Genomic DNA, 17613 nt, shown 5'->3' on the forward strand with positions numbered 1-17613 from the left:
GGACCTTAAAGTAGGTAGTATAACAGAGGCAGACGTTATAGATAGAAAAACATATAGACAAAAGGCATTTGATTGGGAAGTTGGTCAGAGGGAAATCAGAAAACAGACTGGAACACTATGGTCTGATGAAACAAAGAGACTTCATTCAGAAAGGATGAAACAAATTTGGACACACAGGAAGTCCTTTCGTCAAAAGCAACATTGATTGACTGTACAGCGCGTGGTTCTACTGGGGCCATTCGTGAATAATAAAGTATACTCAAAATCCCATGAATAAAACACTTCCTCTGTGGTTCCATCCATAAGAAGGGCAGCAGAAGTGATTCATGAAACTACCGTACAATATCCTCGACATCCATTTGTTGTTGAATCTTGGAACACATTCTGAGCTAAAATGTAATGAAGTATCTTGAACAGAATCACCTGCTCCATGCTAATCAGCACGAATTCTGACAACATCAACTGTGCAAAACCCAACTTGTGCTTTTCTCACATTACATAATGAAAGCCAAGGATCAAGGCAGTCAGATCAATGTAGTGGTTCTTGACTTATTTAATACATACCCTTATTATTGAAAGTATTTTTGTATGGTGTTTGAAGTGGCATTTGTGACTGGTTTGAGGATTTCTTAGCGGGGAGATCACAGCATGTTGTCTCTGAAAGAGAACTGACAAGATGTAGAAGTAACTTGAGGTACGTCCCAAGGAAGTGTGTTGGGACACTGGCTGTTGATGTTGTGTATTAATGATCTCGTAGACAATATTAATAATAACCTCAGGTATTTTTGCAGATGGTGCAGGTATCTATGCTGAAGTACTGTCTGAAAAAAGCTGCACAGTTATTCTGTCAGATCTTGATAAAATTTCATAGTTGTGCAATGATTGGTAACTCACTTTAAATGTTCAAAAATGTAATACTGTGTCCTTCGAAAAATGAAAAAAAACATAGTATCCTTTAACCACGGTACAGCATCAGTGAGGCACAGTTGGAATCTGTCAACTCACATAAATACTTAACAATTTTTTAGGTATATGAAATAAGAGTCTTGGTCATAAGTAAAGCAAGTGGCAGACTGCAGTTCAGTGGTAGAGTACTACAGAAATACAATCAGTCTACAACGGACACTGCATTCAAAACACTCATGTGATCCTTAGCAGAATATTGCCCAAATTGTATGAGATCTGTAACAAATAGGATTAACAAGGGATATTGAACGAATACAAAGAAGGGCAACACAAATGGTCACACATTTGTTTAACCTACAGGAGAATGTCATAAAGATGCTGAAAGAACTGAATTGACAGACGCTTGAAGCCAGATGCAGAATGTGATATGACAAACAACTTAAAAAGTTTCTGGAACCAACTTTATGTGATAAATCCGCAAATGTGATACAACTGCCCACATGTTGCTCCTGCAGGGATTGTGAAGACAGGATTAGATTAATTACAGTGTGCACAGAGGCATTTAAGTGAGCCTTCTTCCTGTGCTCCACATGTGAAAGGAATGGAAAAAGCCCTAATAACTAGCACAATGGCAGATACCCTCTGCCATGCACTTCACCTTGGTTTGCAGAGTACAGATACAGATGTGTTAAATGATAAAGAGTTTGATAAAACTCTTATGTTTCCCTTTTCTTCTTGTAAAAAGAAAGTGCAAACACAAAGTAAGTTCCAGTTGTGCCACAATCCACTTGGCCTGGAACACAGAAGGGCACGCAGAGAATAATGGACTAAAGTTGCTTTGATCTGATTTAGTTGTGGCAGTATAAAGGAACTAACCCATTAACATAACTGTTAACCTTAATAAAGTTTTTCAAGTGAACGAGACGCACAAAGAAACCATTCTTTCTGCAACCAGCAGAAAAGAATAATCTATTACATGTTCAGCACTCATACTGATATGTTCTTACCTGTTATATGACATTGCCAGCCACTGTTTATGGAAGACAAGTATGGCAGGACTACGAAAATATTTGTGATTCACTATGACAACTGGTGAAACTCAGTCTTTCCTTCTCATCCTGTCCAATAAGCCTTCCCTGACCTGAGGCTATGGGTGACTTTTCTGAACTCTACCCCTTTTCCTAAACCTCACCAATCCTTTTACCTTCACCCCTCTTCCCTCCTCTTTAACACTTTTACCAGTAGAAGGAGCCACTGGCTTGCAGACTGTAATACCTTTTATATATGTGTTCTCCTGCCACCACTTGGTGAGTAGATTTTTTATGTATACAATTACATTAAAATTACATGTACGTCAGAAATCAAATAGTGAGCCAGTAGTGTTGATGTAGGAAAGCACAGTTGATTACCACCAATACTGACATTTAAATTCTTAAATTGTATTTCAAAGATGTTGCTTGCAAATACAGGAAAGTAATTATAACATCAAGTATAAGCAAACTGTACATGGATGACTGTGTATTGGATAGAGATCTTTAATAAGAAGATGCATCACAAAATCTGACACAGGATTCATCAACCCGAAGACATCACAAAAACAAAAGAAATATAGAGGACACAGCCACATATATCTCAATTCTAAAAATTGTGTACAAAATAACACCATTAACTATGAAAACAATACCTCATCTACTAGGGCTTCTTCCAGTTTCAGCATGTTGTAGATCGTTTCACCAGTTACTTTTCCAAAAATGGTATGTTTATTCTGAAGCTCTGGGGCAGCAGCAAAGGTGAAGAAAAATTGAGAACCATTGTCATCTTTACCAGCATTTGCCATGGCTACCAGACCCCTGCGATTGAATCTTAAACGAGTATGAAATTCATCCTAGAGGAAATAGTTTGCAGTAAGATTACATAAATGCCAAGCAAGAATTACAAGAAAATCAAAAAGGAAGAAAAGGAAAATGACTACATACCTTAAATGGTTGTCCGTATATACTTTCACCACCAGTACCAGTACCTGTTGGATCTCCACCTTGAACTATGAAACCTTTCACCACTCGGTGGAATATAGTGTTGTTGTAGTATCCTTCCAAACACAGTTGAATGAAATTTCGACATGCTTTTGGTGTTTCCTTAGACCATAACTCTATATCGATGTCACCGACTGTTGTCTTCAGCAGGACCTAAAAATGTAAAAATGTTGTGGTCATCTACGTTTCATAAAATACAAAATATTTCTAAAACATATATTAAAAAAACTAGGCATATAGCAACGAGAACACGTGTTCTAAAGAAGAAAGTTCAGATTTAATGCCTTACTGTTAATGAGCTCAGGTTGGACAAGTATGGGGATGGAAATTGTAGACGTCTTTTTCTGGCACTGGCCTTAAGTGTTTAGAGAGGGGGAAAAAAAAAAAATAATAATAATAATTTTGGACAGACCCACTTTTTTTCAGAAGAAGAAAAATGTAGTTGCGCTATCACAATCAAAACTGAAACTAAATTCTAATGTCAGATACCAACAGGAGGTGACAAAAGGACTGTCTCCCCTGACCGATCCTATCCACTAGTGGATGAACTAAACTTTTATTAACTAACTAACTAAAGAGTCATAGAAGCCATTGGGTTTCTATGGACCATGTTACTGTCTGTTTAGTCAAACTTCATGCAAAAAAGTGTGGGCAGGAATAAGTGGATTTTTCCCATGGCCTGAAGACATTGCCTGAATTCTCGCTGTCTATCATTCACAAAATTATTTCACCAGGAGCTTACAGGAACCTTCCAGGAACTCGCTCCTCAGAATAGGCCCTACACCAAACATGCTGCTGAGATACGTGAATAGCACAACACCTCCCTCCCATAGAGGTCTCATTCTAGGCGTTAGTGTCAATCTCAGAGCCACGGATCAATGCAAGGAGTTTGCATACTGATCACATGACAACTACGAAATCATATCACTCCTGTCACTTAGCAGTTAGTCAGTCTTTGAGCAACCTGTAATATAGTCAGTTGAGAGAGTACCAGACTTTGAGTCACTACTCTCTTTGCAGTATGGTTTCATGAACAGTCCACCCATATTTGCTCCTCATAAAGCAGTCCACCAACATTGTTATCTTGCGCGTAGCAATAGTCAACATTCTGTCAGACAGCCCAATGCTAGCAGCTGCAATGCACGGAGCTTACAGTAATGGAGGTTAGAGTAGCTACAACTAAGTTATTTGCCCAAACAAAAAAACTTTTTTTTTCTTTTTGAGTCATCAGTCTTCCGACTGGTTTGATGTGGTCCCCCATGAATTCCTCTACTGCACCGACTTCTTCATCTCAGAGTAGCACTTACAACCTATGTCCTCAATTACTTGCTGGATGTATTCCAATTTCTGTCTTCCTCTTCAGTTTTTGCCCTCTTCAGCTCCTTCTAGTTCCATGGAAGTCATTCCCTCATGCCTTAACAGATGTCCTATCATCCGGTCCCCTCTCCTTGTCACTGTTTTCCACATATTCCTATTCTCTCCGATTCTGTGGAGGACCTCCTCATTCCTTACCTTATCAGTCCACCTAATTTTCAACATTCGCCTGTAGCAGCACATCTCAAATGCTTTGATTCTCTTCTGTTCCAGTTTTCCCACAGTCCATGTTTCACTATCATACAATGCTGTGCTCCAAACATACATTCTCAAGAATTTATTCCTCAAAGTAAGGTCTATGTTATCCATTATCGAACGCTTTTCAAGGTCAACAAATCCCATGAACGTGGCTTGATTTTTCTTTAGTTTTGCTTCCATTATCAACCGCAATGTCGGAATTGCCTGTCTGGTGCCTTACCTTTCCTAAAGCCAAACTGATTGTCACCTGACACATTCTCAATTTTATTTTCCATTCTTCTGTATATTATTCTTGACAGCAACTTGGATGCATGAGCTGTTAAGCTGATTATGGGGTAATTCTCACATCTGTCAGCTCTTGCAGTCTTCAGAATTCTGTGGGTGATATTTTTCTGAAAGCCAGATGGTATGTCACCAGACTCATACACTCTACACATCAATGTGAATAGCCATTTTCCTGCCACTTCCTCTATTGATTTTAGAAATACTGCTGGAATGTTATCTATCCCTTTTGCCTTATTTGATCTTAAGTCCTCCAAAGCTCTCTCATATTCTGATTCTAATACTGGATTCCCTATCTTAAATCAACTCCCGTTTCTTCTTCTATCTTGTCAGACAAATCTTCCTCCTCATAGAGGCCTACAATGACTCCCTCCACCTATCCGCTCTCTCCTCTGCATTTCACAATGAAACTCCCGTTGGACTCTTAATGTTACCACCCTTGCTTTAAATTTCACCAAAGGTTGTTTTGACTTTCCTATATGCTGAGTCATTCCTTCCAACAATCTATTCTTTTTCAATTTCTTTACATTTTTTATGCAGCCATTTCATCTTAGCTTCCCTGCATTTCCTATTTGCTTCATTCCCCAGCAATTTGTATTATCCTGAACATTTTTGTACTTTCTCCTTTCATCGATCAGCTGAAGTATTTCTTTTGTTACCTGTGGTCTCCTTGCAGTTACCTTCTTTGTACTTACATTCTTCTTTCCAACTTCTGTGATTGCCCTTTTGCCATTTTTAGAGATGTCCATTCCTCTTCAACTGTACTGCCTAGTACGTCATTCCTTACTGCTGTTTCTATAGCCTTAGAGAACTTCAAGCATCATTCCTTAATACTTCCATATCCTATTTCTTTGCATATTGATTTGTCTTGACTAATCTCTTAAACTTCAGTCTACTCTTCATAACTAATAAATTGTGATCTGAATCTATGTCTGCTCCTGTGTATGCCTTACAGTACAGTATCTGATTTCGGAATCTCTGTCTGGCCATGATGTAATCTAACTGAAATCTTTCCATATTATGTGGCCTTTTCCAAGCATACCTCCTCCTCTTGTGATTCTAGTAAAAATTTGTTACAGAACTCAATTACCCTTTCTCCTCTCTCATTTCTTGTCCCATGCCCATACTCTCCTGTAACCTTCCTTCTACTCCTTCCCCTACAACTGCATTCCAGTCACCCATGACTATTAGATTTTCATCTTCCTTTACATACTGTATCACCCTTTCAATATCCTCATATACTTCCTCTATCTCTTCATCTACAGCTTGCTATATCGGCATGTATACTGAACTATCACTGTCAGTGGCGGCTTGCTGTTGATTCTGATAAGAACAATCCTACAACGGAACTGTTCACAGTAGAACTCTCTCTGCCCTACCTTCCTATTCATAATAAATTCTACCCATGTTATACCCTGCTGCTGTTGATATTACACTGTACTCATCTGGCCAGAAATCCTTGTCTTCTTTCCACTTCACTTCATTGACCCCTAATATATCTAGATTGAGCCTTTGCATTTCCCTTTTCTGATTTTCTAGCCTCCCTACCTCGTTCAAGCTTCTGACTCATAGAATGTTACCCTTTTGTTGGTTATTCAATCTTTTTCTCATGGTCACCTTCCCCTTGGCAGTCCCCTGCTGGAGATCTGGGTAGGGGACTATTCTGGAATCTTTTGCCAATGGAGAGATAATCATGACACTTTTTCAATTACAGGTCACATGTCCTGTGGATACACGGTGTGTGTCTTTAATGCAGTGGTTTCCATTGCCTTCTGTGTCCTCATTCTGTTGATCATTGCTCATTATTCTGCTTTCAAAGGCAGTTTCCCAACCCAAGGGTAAGAGAGTGCCCTGAACCTGTGTATGCTCCTCCACCCTCTTCAAAAAGGCCGTTGGTGGAATGAGCTGAAAGTCTTTGGCTGCCAATGCTGATTATTAATCAAAGGCACTAGCCCAACACCACGGTTGGACACAAAACATACACGAGCTTAAAAGATTGGTACAAAAAACTGTGCATGCACCATATCAAGGGCCATGCTTACTAATCAGTCACTGTCAGGGCAAAAAGTGCACTTGCCAGGTTTCAAAATAGTTTCTCAGCCACTATCCTTTCTAGATTTGGCTCATACCTTCTTAAAATTCCTAAACTCAAAAATTTCTTTGGAAGGATAGGTATTTCGTCAAATGTTGTTGTTGTTGTTGTTGTTGTTGTTGTTGTTGTGGTCTTCAGTACTGAGACTTGTTTGATGCAGCTCTCTATGCTACTCTATTCTGTGCAAGCTTCTTCATCTCCCAGTACTTACTGCAGCCTACATCCTTATGAATCTGCTTAGTGTATTCATCTCTTGGTCTCCCTCTACAATTTTTACCCTCCACGCTGCCCTCCAGTAACAAATTGGTGATCCCTTGATGCCTCAGAACATGTCCTACCAACCGTTCCCTTCTTCTAGTCAAGTTGTGCCACAAACTCCTCTTCTCCCCAATTCCATTCAATACCTCCTCATTAGTTATGTGATTTACCCAGCTAATCTTCAGCATTCTTCTGCAGCACCGCATTTCAAAAGCTTCTATTCTCTTCTTGTCTAAACTATCCATCGCCCATGTTTCACTTCCATACATGGCTACACTCCATACAAATACTTTCAGAAACGACTGCCTAACACTTAAATCTATACTCGGTGTTAACAAATTTCTCTTCTTCAGAAACGCTTTCCTTGCCATTTCCAGTCTACATTTTATATCCTCTCTACTTCGACCATCATCAATTATTTTGCTCCCTAAATAGCAAAACTACTTTACTACTTTAAGTGTCTCATTTCCTAATCTAATTCCCTCAGCATCACCCGCCTTAATTCGACTACATTCCATTATCCTCGTTTTGCTTTTGTTGATGTTCATCTTATACCCTCCTTTCAATACACTGTCCATTCCGTTCAACTGCTCTTCCAAGTCCTTTGCTGTCTCTGACAGAATTACAATGGCATCGGCAAACCTCAAAGTTTTTATTTCTTCTCCATGGATTTTAATGTCTACTCCGAACTTTTTTTTTGTTTCCTTTACTGCTTGCTCAATATACAGATTGAATAGCATCGGGGAGAGGCTACAACCCTGTCTCACTCCCTTCCCAACCACTGCTTCCCTTTCACGTCCCTCGACTCTTATAACTGCCATCTGGTTTCTGTACAAATTGTAAATAGCCTTTCGCTCCCTGTATTTTACCCCTACCAACTTTAGAATTTAAAAGAGAATATTCCAGTCAACATTGTCAAAAGCTTTCTCTAAGTCTACAAATGCTAGAAATGTAGGTTTGCCTTTCTTTAATCTTTCTTCTAAGATAAGTCGTAGGGTCAGTATTGCCTCACGTGTTCCAACATTTTTACAGAATCCAAACTGATCTTCCCCGAGGTCAGCTTCTACCAGTTTTTCCATTCGTCTGTAAAGAATTTGCGTTAGTATTTTGCAGCTGTGACTTATTAAACTGATAGTTCGGTAATTTTCACATCTGTCAACACCTGCTTTCTTTGGGATTTGAATTATTATATTCTTCTTGAAGTCTGAGGGTATTTCACCTGTCTCATACATCTTGCTCACTAGATGGTAGAGTTTTGTCAGGACTGGCTTTCCCAAGGATGTCAGTAGTTCTAATGGAATGTTGTCTACTCCTGGGGCCTTGTTTTGACTCAGGTCTTTCAGTGCTCTGTCAAACTCTTCACGCAGTATCGTATCTCCCATTCCATCTTCATTTACATCCTCTTCCATTTCCATAATATTGTTCTCAAGTACATGGCCCTAATATAGACCCTCTATATACTCCTTCCACCTTTCTGCTTTCCCTTCTTCGCTTAGAACTGGGTTTCCATCTGAGCTCTTGATATTCATGCAAGTGGTTCTCTTTTCTCCAAAGGTCTCTTTAATTTTCCTGTAGACAGTATATATCTTACCCCTCGTGAGATAAGCCTCTACATCCTTACATTTGTCCTCTAGCCATCCCTGCTTAGCCATTTTGCACTTCCTGTCGATCTCATTTTTGAGACATTTGTATTCCTTTTTGCCTGCTTCATTTTCTGCATTTTTGTATTTTCTCTTTTCATCAATTAAATTCAATATATCTTCTGTTACCCAAGGATTTCTACTAGCCCTCGTCTTTTTACTTACTTGATCCTCTGCTGCCTTCACTATTTCATTCCTCAAAGATACCCATTCTTCTTCTACTGTATTTCTTTCCCCCATTCCTGTCAATTGTTCCCTTATGCTCTCCCTGAAACTCTGTACAACCTCTGGTACTTTCAGTTTACTGAGGTCCCATCTCCTTAAATTCCCAACTTTTTGCAGTTTCTTCAGTTTTAATCTACAGTTCATAACCAATAGATTGTGGTCAGAGTCCACATCTGCCCCTGGAAATGTCTTACAATTTAAAAACCTTGTTCCTAAATCTCTGTCTTACCATTATATAATTTATCTGAAACCTTCTAGTATCTCCAGGGTTCTTCCATGTATACAACTCGTCAAATGTAAAAAAAAAAAAAAAAAAAAAAAAGAGTTACTTGTGTTGAGAATGAATAGTTTGCAAGTTGTAAACAAATTTGGAGTCCTGCTGGGATAAATGCACTGTAGTCAAAGGCCTTATATTGAAAAACCACTGTTTTATAAACAATCAAATATGTGACTCAATGAACCATGTTAGTTGTAAGATAAAATGGCTCTTCATTAAATGATAGAAAATATCTTACACATGTATGGTACCTGTTTTTCAGTTTTACAAATACTGTACATGTGTAAGACTGATCACTTTAACAGAGAGGGGGGAGAGGGGGGGAGGAGAGAGAGAGAGAGAGAGAGAGAGAGAGAGAGAGAGATGAGGGGGGTGGGAGAGAAAGTGATTGCCACAATAGGCCTTAAAACCTTGACCTAAGCAACTTAGGTTCATGCAACATTCATTAAATTGTTACCTAAATTCATGCACAGAACCCTGACTAATTGTATGGATGACCTTTTGCTAGCTTATGAACTAGAATGAAGTGTACTGAAATTGGTAGATTACAAGAACCACACACAGATGAGCGCTCTAGCTGCAGGACAGGGGAAGTGACGTACCAAGACTAGTATTAATAAACTGATCACTGCCTTGGCTGTATTGTTGATTTCATCTTGTTATTAATCACCTTAAGCAGCTCAGTTCCCTATTGATGCAAAACATATGTCTTTACCAGTGATACTGTAATGAGAGTTACACACTGGAAACTCTGTGTTCTCTGAATGCAGTATCTTACAATTTTGGTTCTCCATTTTTCCACTGTGATCTGCTAGCAAACAGAATGACACTTCACCCCATTTTAGCACTAGCACAAGAATATTGTTTATGATAGACAGAATCATAGCAGATGAGGAGCTTTTGGAACTTATCACATACTGTCTGCTCCAGAAACCTCAGGATAGAAAACAATATTGCATAAAACATATTTTAGCATAATTAGTGGACAGGAAAATCCTGTCTACGTACACGCCCTGACAAAAAAAGTGAAGTAAGCAGAAGCAGACGATGAAATGGAATGAAAGTTCATGGGTAGAGAGGGTATGTGATATTATTTCAGTGACCGAGTCACATTTACAATGAACTTGGCAGAGTGATACCACTTCTCAGTATGACATGCGCCCCCTCTGGCCTGGACCAATTTTATTGTAAAGAGCATCGTGAAATGAGCCTATCCTCTCCTGAGGCAAGGTAACCTACAGCTGTTGTAACTGACCCTTGATATCCTAGATACTGGCACTGGGCTGAAGATGACGACCTAGCTGATGCCATCAAAGGCAGATCTGGGAATCTTGCTGGCCAAGGGAGTACCTTAATATCACACAGACAGTTCATAGAGTCACATGCAACATGTAAACAATCATTGTCCTGTCAAAAAATGGCACCATGATACACATATAAAAAAAAATTTTTGCATCACCTTGGTTCCGAGAGTTCCAGAACCTGTACAGAAAATTGGAACAGAGATCAACATAAACATCATTTCCGCCCTTTTTATTGCTTGTGAAAACCACACATTGCATGTTGTACTACCATACAGTGAGACCTTCTGAGGTGGTGGTCCAGATTGCTGTACACACAGGTATCTCTAGTACCCAGTAGCATGTCCTCTCGCATTGATGCATGCCTGTATTTGTCGTGGTATACTATCCACAAGTTCATCAAAGCACTGTTGGTCCAGATTGTGCCACTCCTCAATGGCGATACAGCGTAGATCCCTCACAGTGGTTGGTGGGTCACATTGTCCATAAACAGCCATTTGCAATCCATCCCAGGCATGTTCGATAGGGTTCATGTCTGGTGAATATGCTGGCCACTCTAGTTGAGCGATGTCGTCATCCTGAAGGAAGTCATTCACATGATGTGCACGGTGGGGGTGCGAATTGTCGTTCATGAAGACGAATGACTCCCCAATATGCTGCCGATATGGTTGCACTATCAGTCAGAGAATGGCATTCATGTATCGTACAGCCGTTACGGTGCCTTCTGTGACCACCAGTTGCGTACATCAGCCCCACATAATGCCACCCCAAAACATTAGGGAACCTCCACCTTGCTGCACTCGATGGACAGTGTGTCCCAATTTAGAAGCTGATCCCAGCTCGATCATCTTCAATTTTGATAAAATTTGTACAGAATGTACCTGGGGGCCCTACATGAACTTATACAAAGTTCAAAGTTTCAGGCTCACCTATAACTTGATTGAGGCGCTAGAGCCATTTTCGTTAAGACCACTTTTACAGAGACCGAAATGTCATGAAGAAATTGTCAAGTTTGGCATTCCTCTGTTCCTAATGTAAAAGAAATAGACTCTTGCTTCTGGGTATAGTGGTACAACTTCGTGTGCTCTACACACACGAATGTTGCAAGTAGAGTTCAGAAAGCAATGCATTTGGCATAATCTCAGTTCAAAGTGGGCAACAAATCATGTCACGAGAAATTTGCCCCATAGTTTAACGAGGAATAAGTAGTGGAGAAAGTGTGCTATGGAACTGGTCTTTTGCCAAACTACTGTCTGTCTGGGTGTTTAGTATATCACAAATTTTGGCCAGGCTTGTGTGTTTAATTACTGTGCTACCAACCTGCAAATTTGCTAAAAAACATGAATGTATCAAAAAATACCGGTGTCCAAAGTCATGTATCTCAAAATGGACACCTACCACATTACATTCATTAACACCATTCAACAGAGCACATTTCATTCTATTAGAAAAACTTATTTTCATTTTGGTGTCTCTTTGTGTAAGGTGCAAAAAATTTGCCTAAACTCTTGACTTTTTTGGTAATTCGGAAAATCCTTGTGTTTGTCCAGTGTGGTTATGCCACTAACAATCTCAAGACTGGTAACCCCATTGCCAAGGGGCCATGCCCGATAGCCATGCAAGGTCAGCCATGGATGGGTTTCTTTACTGCAGGTTCCCAAGACTGAAAGTGGGTATCTAGCAGGTTCCCAAGCTGGAATGCGAATATCTAGCAGGTTCCCAACTCTGAATGTGGGTATCCAGCAGGTTCCAAAGCCTTTTTAGGGTCTCTCTGTGGTTCTCAAGCCATAAGACAGAATTCTTCAATTGTTAAATGTTTTAAATTTTTTGCTGATGTCCAAAACTATTGCTTCCGGCAAACTGTATTTCCGCCCCATCATTGAAGCAGCTGGGACTGGTATGACTGTTGCTCTGGGAGCCAGCATATGTCTCTTCTAGTAGGCCAATGAAATGATTGAGCAGTGCCATGAGGATGCATGAAATTAATCAAGGTATCTTTTTCTTCACATGAAACTTCACAGATATTTCCTATCCACCATTTTCCCTCATAAACGCAAGCAACATACTGGCCAGGCTGTAGTTCATTAATGGCAACATGTTTAGTAGCAGCTTTAGCATGTTGGTTAACATTTGCTATAAAGGACAATGTATCATTTGATACTCTGTGAATCTTAGGTCACTTTTCACCAATAGGCACAAAATGGTGATGGTCTCTTGTACCAGACACTGTACATCCATCCTCAACTCAAAACGTTTCTCTTGATCAATTTTTGCATCTTCAATAATTTCTTTTTAATATAAATAAATTCAATGTCATGAACATTTTTTTGCAATATTCAAACAGATCAGTTGGTGTTAAGATTTGGTTGTCAATTGGGCGTTGAAGGCAAGCTCTTGCTGCTAAACTCTTAACTGTGCCCCCAATTCCTTCACATGGTGATTTCCCATGGCTTGTTCCGAAAAAATTCCATTTTGCAGTAATGTCAAAATCTTTCTGATGATGGCAAAGATTTAGGAAGCTCTTACAATTTTTGTACTGTGCTGCAGAACCATCGCTAAAATAACGTATGCTTAATTTCTTTAAAAATGCACTTAAGGGATTTGATCAAGTATGTTAAAAACACATGCACTGCAACTGTGTCATGTCGGAGGCAATCAATGATTATGCAGTAGCTGACACTCTTTAGGTCTTCAATACCTTTGTAGTAAATGACAAATGGATATATTGTAGCTTGACTATTTTCCCAATGGAATCCCTACACTGCGTCTTGGCCAATAAAGGAGTAATTTTCTGCGAAATCCATTAATATAATCAATTCTCCTGGTTTGAGACCTTCTTTACTGAACTGCAAATGCTTGCTCTGATGCTAAGCAATGTAGTGGTGAGTAGAAAGGGCCAACAGTTTTGTAACTAATAGTTCAATGAATTCTTCAACTGTCATTCCTCTGGTTTCCAGTGTATCTCTATCAGTGTGAGTCCATTGTTTGAACTGAATTGTATCCTCAGGATCAATATCTGCAAAAGTGCTTTCCAAATATTCATTTAGAGCTTCTGTTCCTGGACATACTTCACAGCGATGAAGCATGCAATCCTTTATTTCCAAATTACAGGCAATTTTGCTCAGTAAAATTTTGTAATCTTCTTTTATTGGGCTATGTGCCAACATTAGTTTCACATTTTGATGTATTGTGCAGACACAAACTGAATGTGAACCAGCTGTGCCTACAGTCACACACCACTTTGACCTTAATTCACAAAATTTGGAAAATCCAATTTCTGATCCATTTTTATTGCGGTACGCAACAAACATTTCTTTTAAGTTGCTCAGTAATAAGTATTTCTGTTTTTGAACCTTTTCTCCATCAATCTGAACAGTAATACAGTCCTTTTTTCCTGGACAAATCCGACTAAACTCTTCATCATAAAAATGTTCTATGACTCATGCCTTCACATCCTCAGAAAGCTTTTTCCCACATTTACCTTTGGGCGGTGCCAATATTCCCTGTTCAGCTTTTAACTTTCTATCCTTCCTTACCATTCTTTCTGAAACACAAAATTCTTCCATTATCTTTTTGATAGACCAATTTTGGGAAACTATGGTCAAAATTTGAATTTTCTCGTTATTATTTGATATATGTAATTTTTCTTTCAATTCTTGGATCAGCTCGATGTAATCTGAACAAGTCAAGCATTGCTTGCTTGTGGATGGTTGCTCCAATTTATTGGGATCAAGTCCTCCCACTTCTGCAATTTTCTTAATAATTGCACCTTCAACTTTATGTATTTTGTGCTTTGCATATCCTTTTGTATCCCTTGCACCAATTCATTGAAATTTTAATGGTGATATTCCAACAGATGTTAAGCTTGTATTCAAATTGTGACCAACATTAGTCTCATCATCTTCATCTGACTGATATGTAACATCCATTTGTGAATATTTCAGTGTATCAAATTCTTTTCTACAGGAAGGGCACATATTTTGGCCTGGTTTAATATCAGACTTGGTTAACCTTTTTAGTAGGTCAGCTGTTTCTATGTTGATTGAGCACAAACTTTTTCGTGCAGTGTGGTTTTTCTTGCCGAATGGGTTGCAGCATAATCTTTGAAAAAATTCAAATCTTTTTAGGAGTAAAGCTTCATGATGGAAGCATAGTTGAGTGTTTTCAGTAGAGTGTAAACGACTCCGTCTAGTAAGTAATTCTTGTTCTGTAAGGAAAGTTGCTTTACAGCTTTCAGTCCTTTTAAGGCACTGTATGTCATTAAATGGCATGGGGAATCAGTATTTCCAAAACTGCATACATTAACTTGATCTTGTTCTTCCATTTTTGCAACAAATTGATATGCTTCAGACACTAAAATCAAATTGTCGAGTCCTAAATAAAGAAAAGAAATAAAATTAATAAGCATTCAGCTCCCCAAAAATTATGTAGCAGTCTCCAGTACAGTTAAATGGATAAATTTAGCAATGAACCTGTCACAAACAAGTTTAAAATCACCGAATAAACAGAAAAATGAATATTTAAACAATGAAGACATAATAAACAAAATTCCAAATTTTAGGTGACATATTTGCACCTTACCCAAAGAGACACCAAAATGAAAATAAGTTTTTCTAACAGAATGAAATGTGCTCTGTTGAATGGTGCTAACGAATTTAATATGGTAGGTGTCCATTTTGAGATACATGACTTTGAACATGGGCATATTTTGACACATTCATGTTTTTTAGCAAATATACAGGATAGTAGCACAGTAATTAAACACACAAGCCAGGCCAAAATTTGTGATATACTAAACACCCAGACAGACAGAAGTTTGGCAAAAGACCAGGTCCATAGCACACTTTCCCCACTACTTACGCCTCGTTAAACTATGGGGCAAATTTCTCGCGACATGATTTGTTGCCCACTTTGATCTGAGATTATGCCAAATGCATTGCTTTCTGAACTCTACTTGCAACATTTGTGCGTAGAGCACACGAAGTTGTACCACTATACCCAGAAGCAAGAGTCTAGCTCTTTTACATCAGGAACAGTGGAATATCAAACTTGACAATTTCTTCACGACTTTTCGTTCTCTTCAGAAATGGTCTTCACGAAAATGGCTCTAGCACCTCAACCAAGTTACAGGTGAGCCTCAAACTTTGTATAAGTTCATGTAGGGCCCTCAGGTACATCCTGTACAAATTTCATCAAAACTGAAGATGGTTGAGCTGGGAGCCCTAGGACACTTCACGTGGAATGACCTTAAGGCGTTCAGCCTGACCGAGTCGCCTCCCAACACGTGTCCGACAACTGTCTGGTTGAAGGCATATGCGATACTCATTGGTGAAGAGAATGTGATGCCAATTCTGAGCGGTCGATTTGGCATGTTGTTGGGCCTATCTGTACCACACTGCAGGGTGTCATGGTTGCAAATATGGACCTCGCCATGGACATTGGGAGTGAAGTTTCCCATCATGCAGCCTATTGCACACAGTTTGACTCGTAACATGACGTCCTGTGGTTGCACGAAAAGCATTATTCAACATGGAGCGATGCTGTCAGGGTTCCTCCGAGCCACAATCTGTAGGTAGCGGTCATCCACTGCAGTAGTAGCCCTTTGGTGGCCCGAACGAGGCATATCATCGACAGTTCCTGTCTCTCTGTATCTCCTCCTTGTCTGAACAACATTGCTTTGGTTAACTCCGAGATGCCTGGACACTTTCCTCGTTGAGAGCCCAAAGTAACAATGCGGATGCGATTGAACCGTGGTATTGAGCATCTAACATGGTTGAACTACAGACATTATGAGCTGTGTACCTCCTTCCTGGTGGAATGACTGGAACTGATCTGCTGTCAGACCCACTCCATCTAATAGGCACTCCTCATGCATGGCTGTTTACATCTTTGGGTGGGTTTAGTAACATCTCTGAACGGTAAAAAGGACTGTCTTTTTGGTACAATATCCACAGTCAACATCTATCTTCAGGAGTCCTAGGAACTGGGATGATGCAATTTTTTTTTTTGGTGTGTGTACTATTGCATACAAGGTAACATGTGAGGACGTTATGATGTATTGCCATACTGTCAGCGTTCCCTCAGTCACTGCCAGCTGTGACCCGAAGACACGCCTGAAGCCTCCTCACATGATGACACCAGGTATAACAGCATTGTGACTGACACAGATATAGGAAGAATGGAACCTCTCCCCAGATCACTGATATAATTGCCAACAATGGTCTTCCAAGGTAGTGCGGAACTATGAGTCATCACTGAACACACTGTGATGCCATTATTGGCAGTTCTTGCTTCTCATTTATACAGCACTCCAAATGTAGTCATATGTATTGTAGTATTAACAACAGCCTAAACATGGACAGTAATTTCCCTGTCCGGATGCTGCTAATCTCTGACCAATGGTGTTGGATGACACTGACTATTGCAAGGAGTCCATTAGTTATTCTCAGATGGCAGGTACAGATATTAAAGGGGTTACTAAGTGCTTGGTGCACAAGATTGCAATCCTCCCTCATGGTGGTCACATGTGGTCAACCACAACCTTGACAACGAGTATGCCTGCCCTCATGTTCCCATGCAGTCCAGCACTGGCCCAATGTCACAGTCAAATGTCCCTAAATCTGGATCTTGAAGGATTCAACCAACCATCCAAAAGGTGACCCACAATGGGGCTTCTTCCCAAGCTCCTCAGGTACTAATAATACTGTCTCACATGAATGTGCAACATTTTCGTGTCGTCCACATTGATCACTCAACATATGCATTTTTCATGCCTCTCATGTACACTACCAGGCCTGGTAACAAAACTAAACAAAAACAACATTAATGTACTGTGGTAGCTGGTCTACCACTTTCAGAGAATTGCAACTATAATCTTTTATGTTCCTATTGACGACATGTACATAAACAAAGTTACACTGAGCAGGACTTTGAGGTTTTATTCTATTGAGGCTATAAAACATCAACTTAACATGCAGTGCAGAGTCACTGCTCCTCTAATTTTAACGGCAACGCGCGAGCAGCGCGC

At 39.6% G+C, this 17613-nt stretch overlaps 1 protein-coding gene across 2 annotated transcripts in view; it reads right to left on the minus strand.

Annotated features, from left to right (window-relative positions):
• Positions 1–17613, minus strand: part of LOC126484601 (spliceosome-associated protein CWC27 homolog) — a 124452-nt gene that overhangs the window by 78968 nt on the left and 27871 nt on the right. For both annotated transcript variants that reach the window (XM_050108168.1, XM_050108167.1), the window contains exons 2-3: positions 2883–3092; positions 2591–2791 (exon numbers count right to left, since the gene is read on the minus strand). In XM_050108168.1, coding sequence (XP_049964125.1) covers positions 2591–2791; positions 2883–3092 — 411 coding nt within the window. The remainder of the gene's footprint in view (positions 1–2590; positions 2792–2882; positions 3093–17613) is intronic.

Source organism: Schistocerca serialis, chromosome 6 (genome assembly GCF_023864345.2).
Source record: "Schistocerca serialis cubense isolate TAMUIC-IGC-003099 chromosome 6, iqSchSeri2.2, whole genome shotgun sequence".
In the NCBI taxonomy this organism is placed as follows: domain Eukaryota; kingdom Metazoa; phylum Arthropoda; class Insecta; order Orthoptera; family Acrididae; genus Schistocerca; species Schistocerca serialis.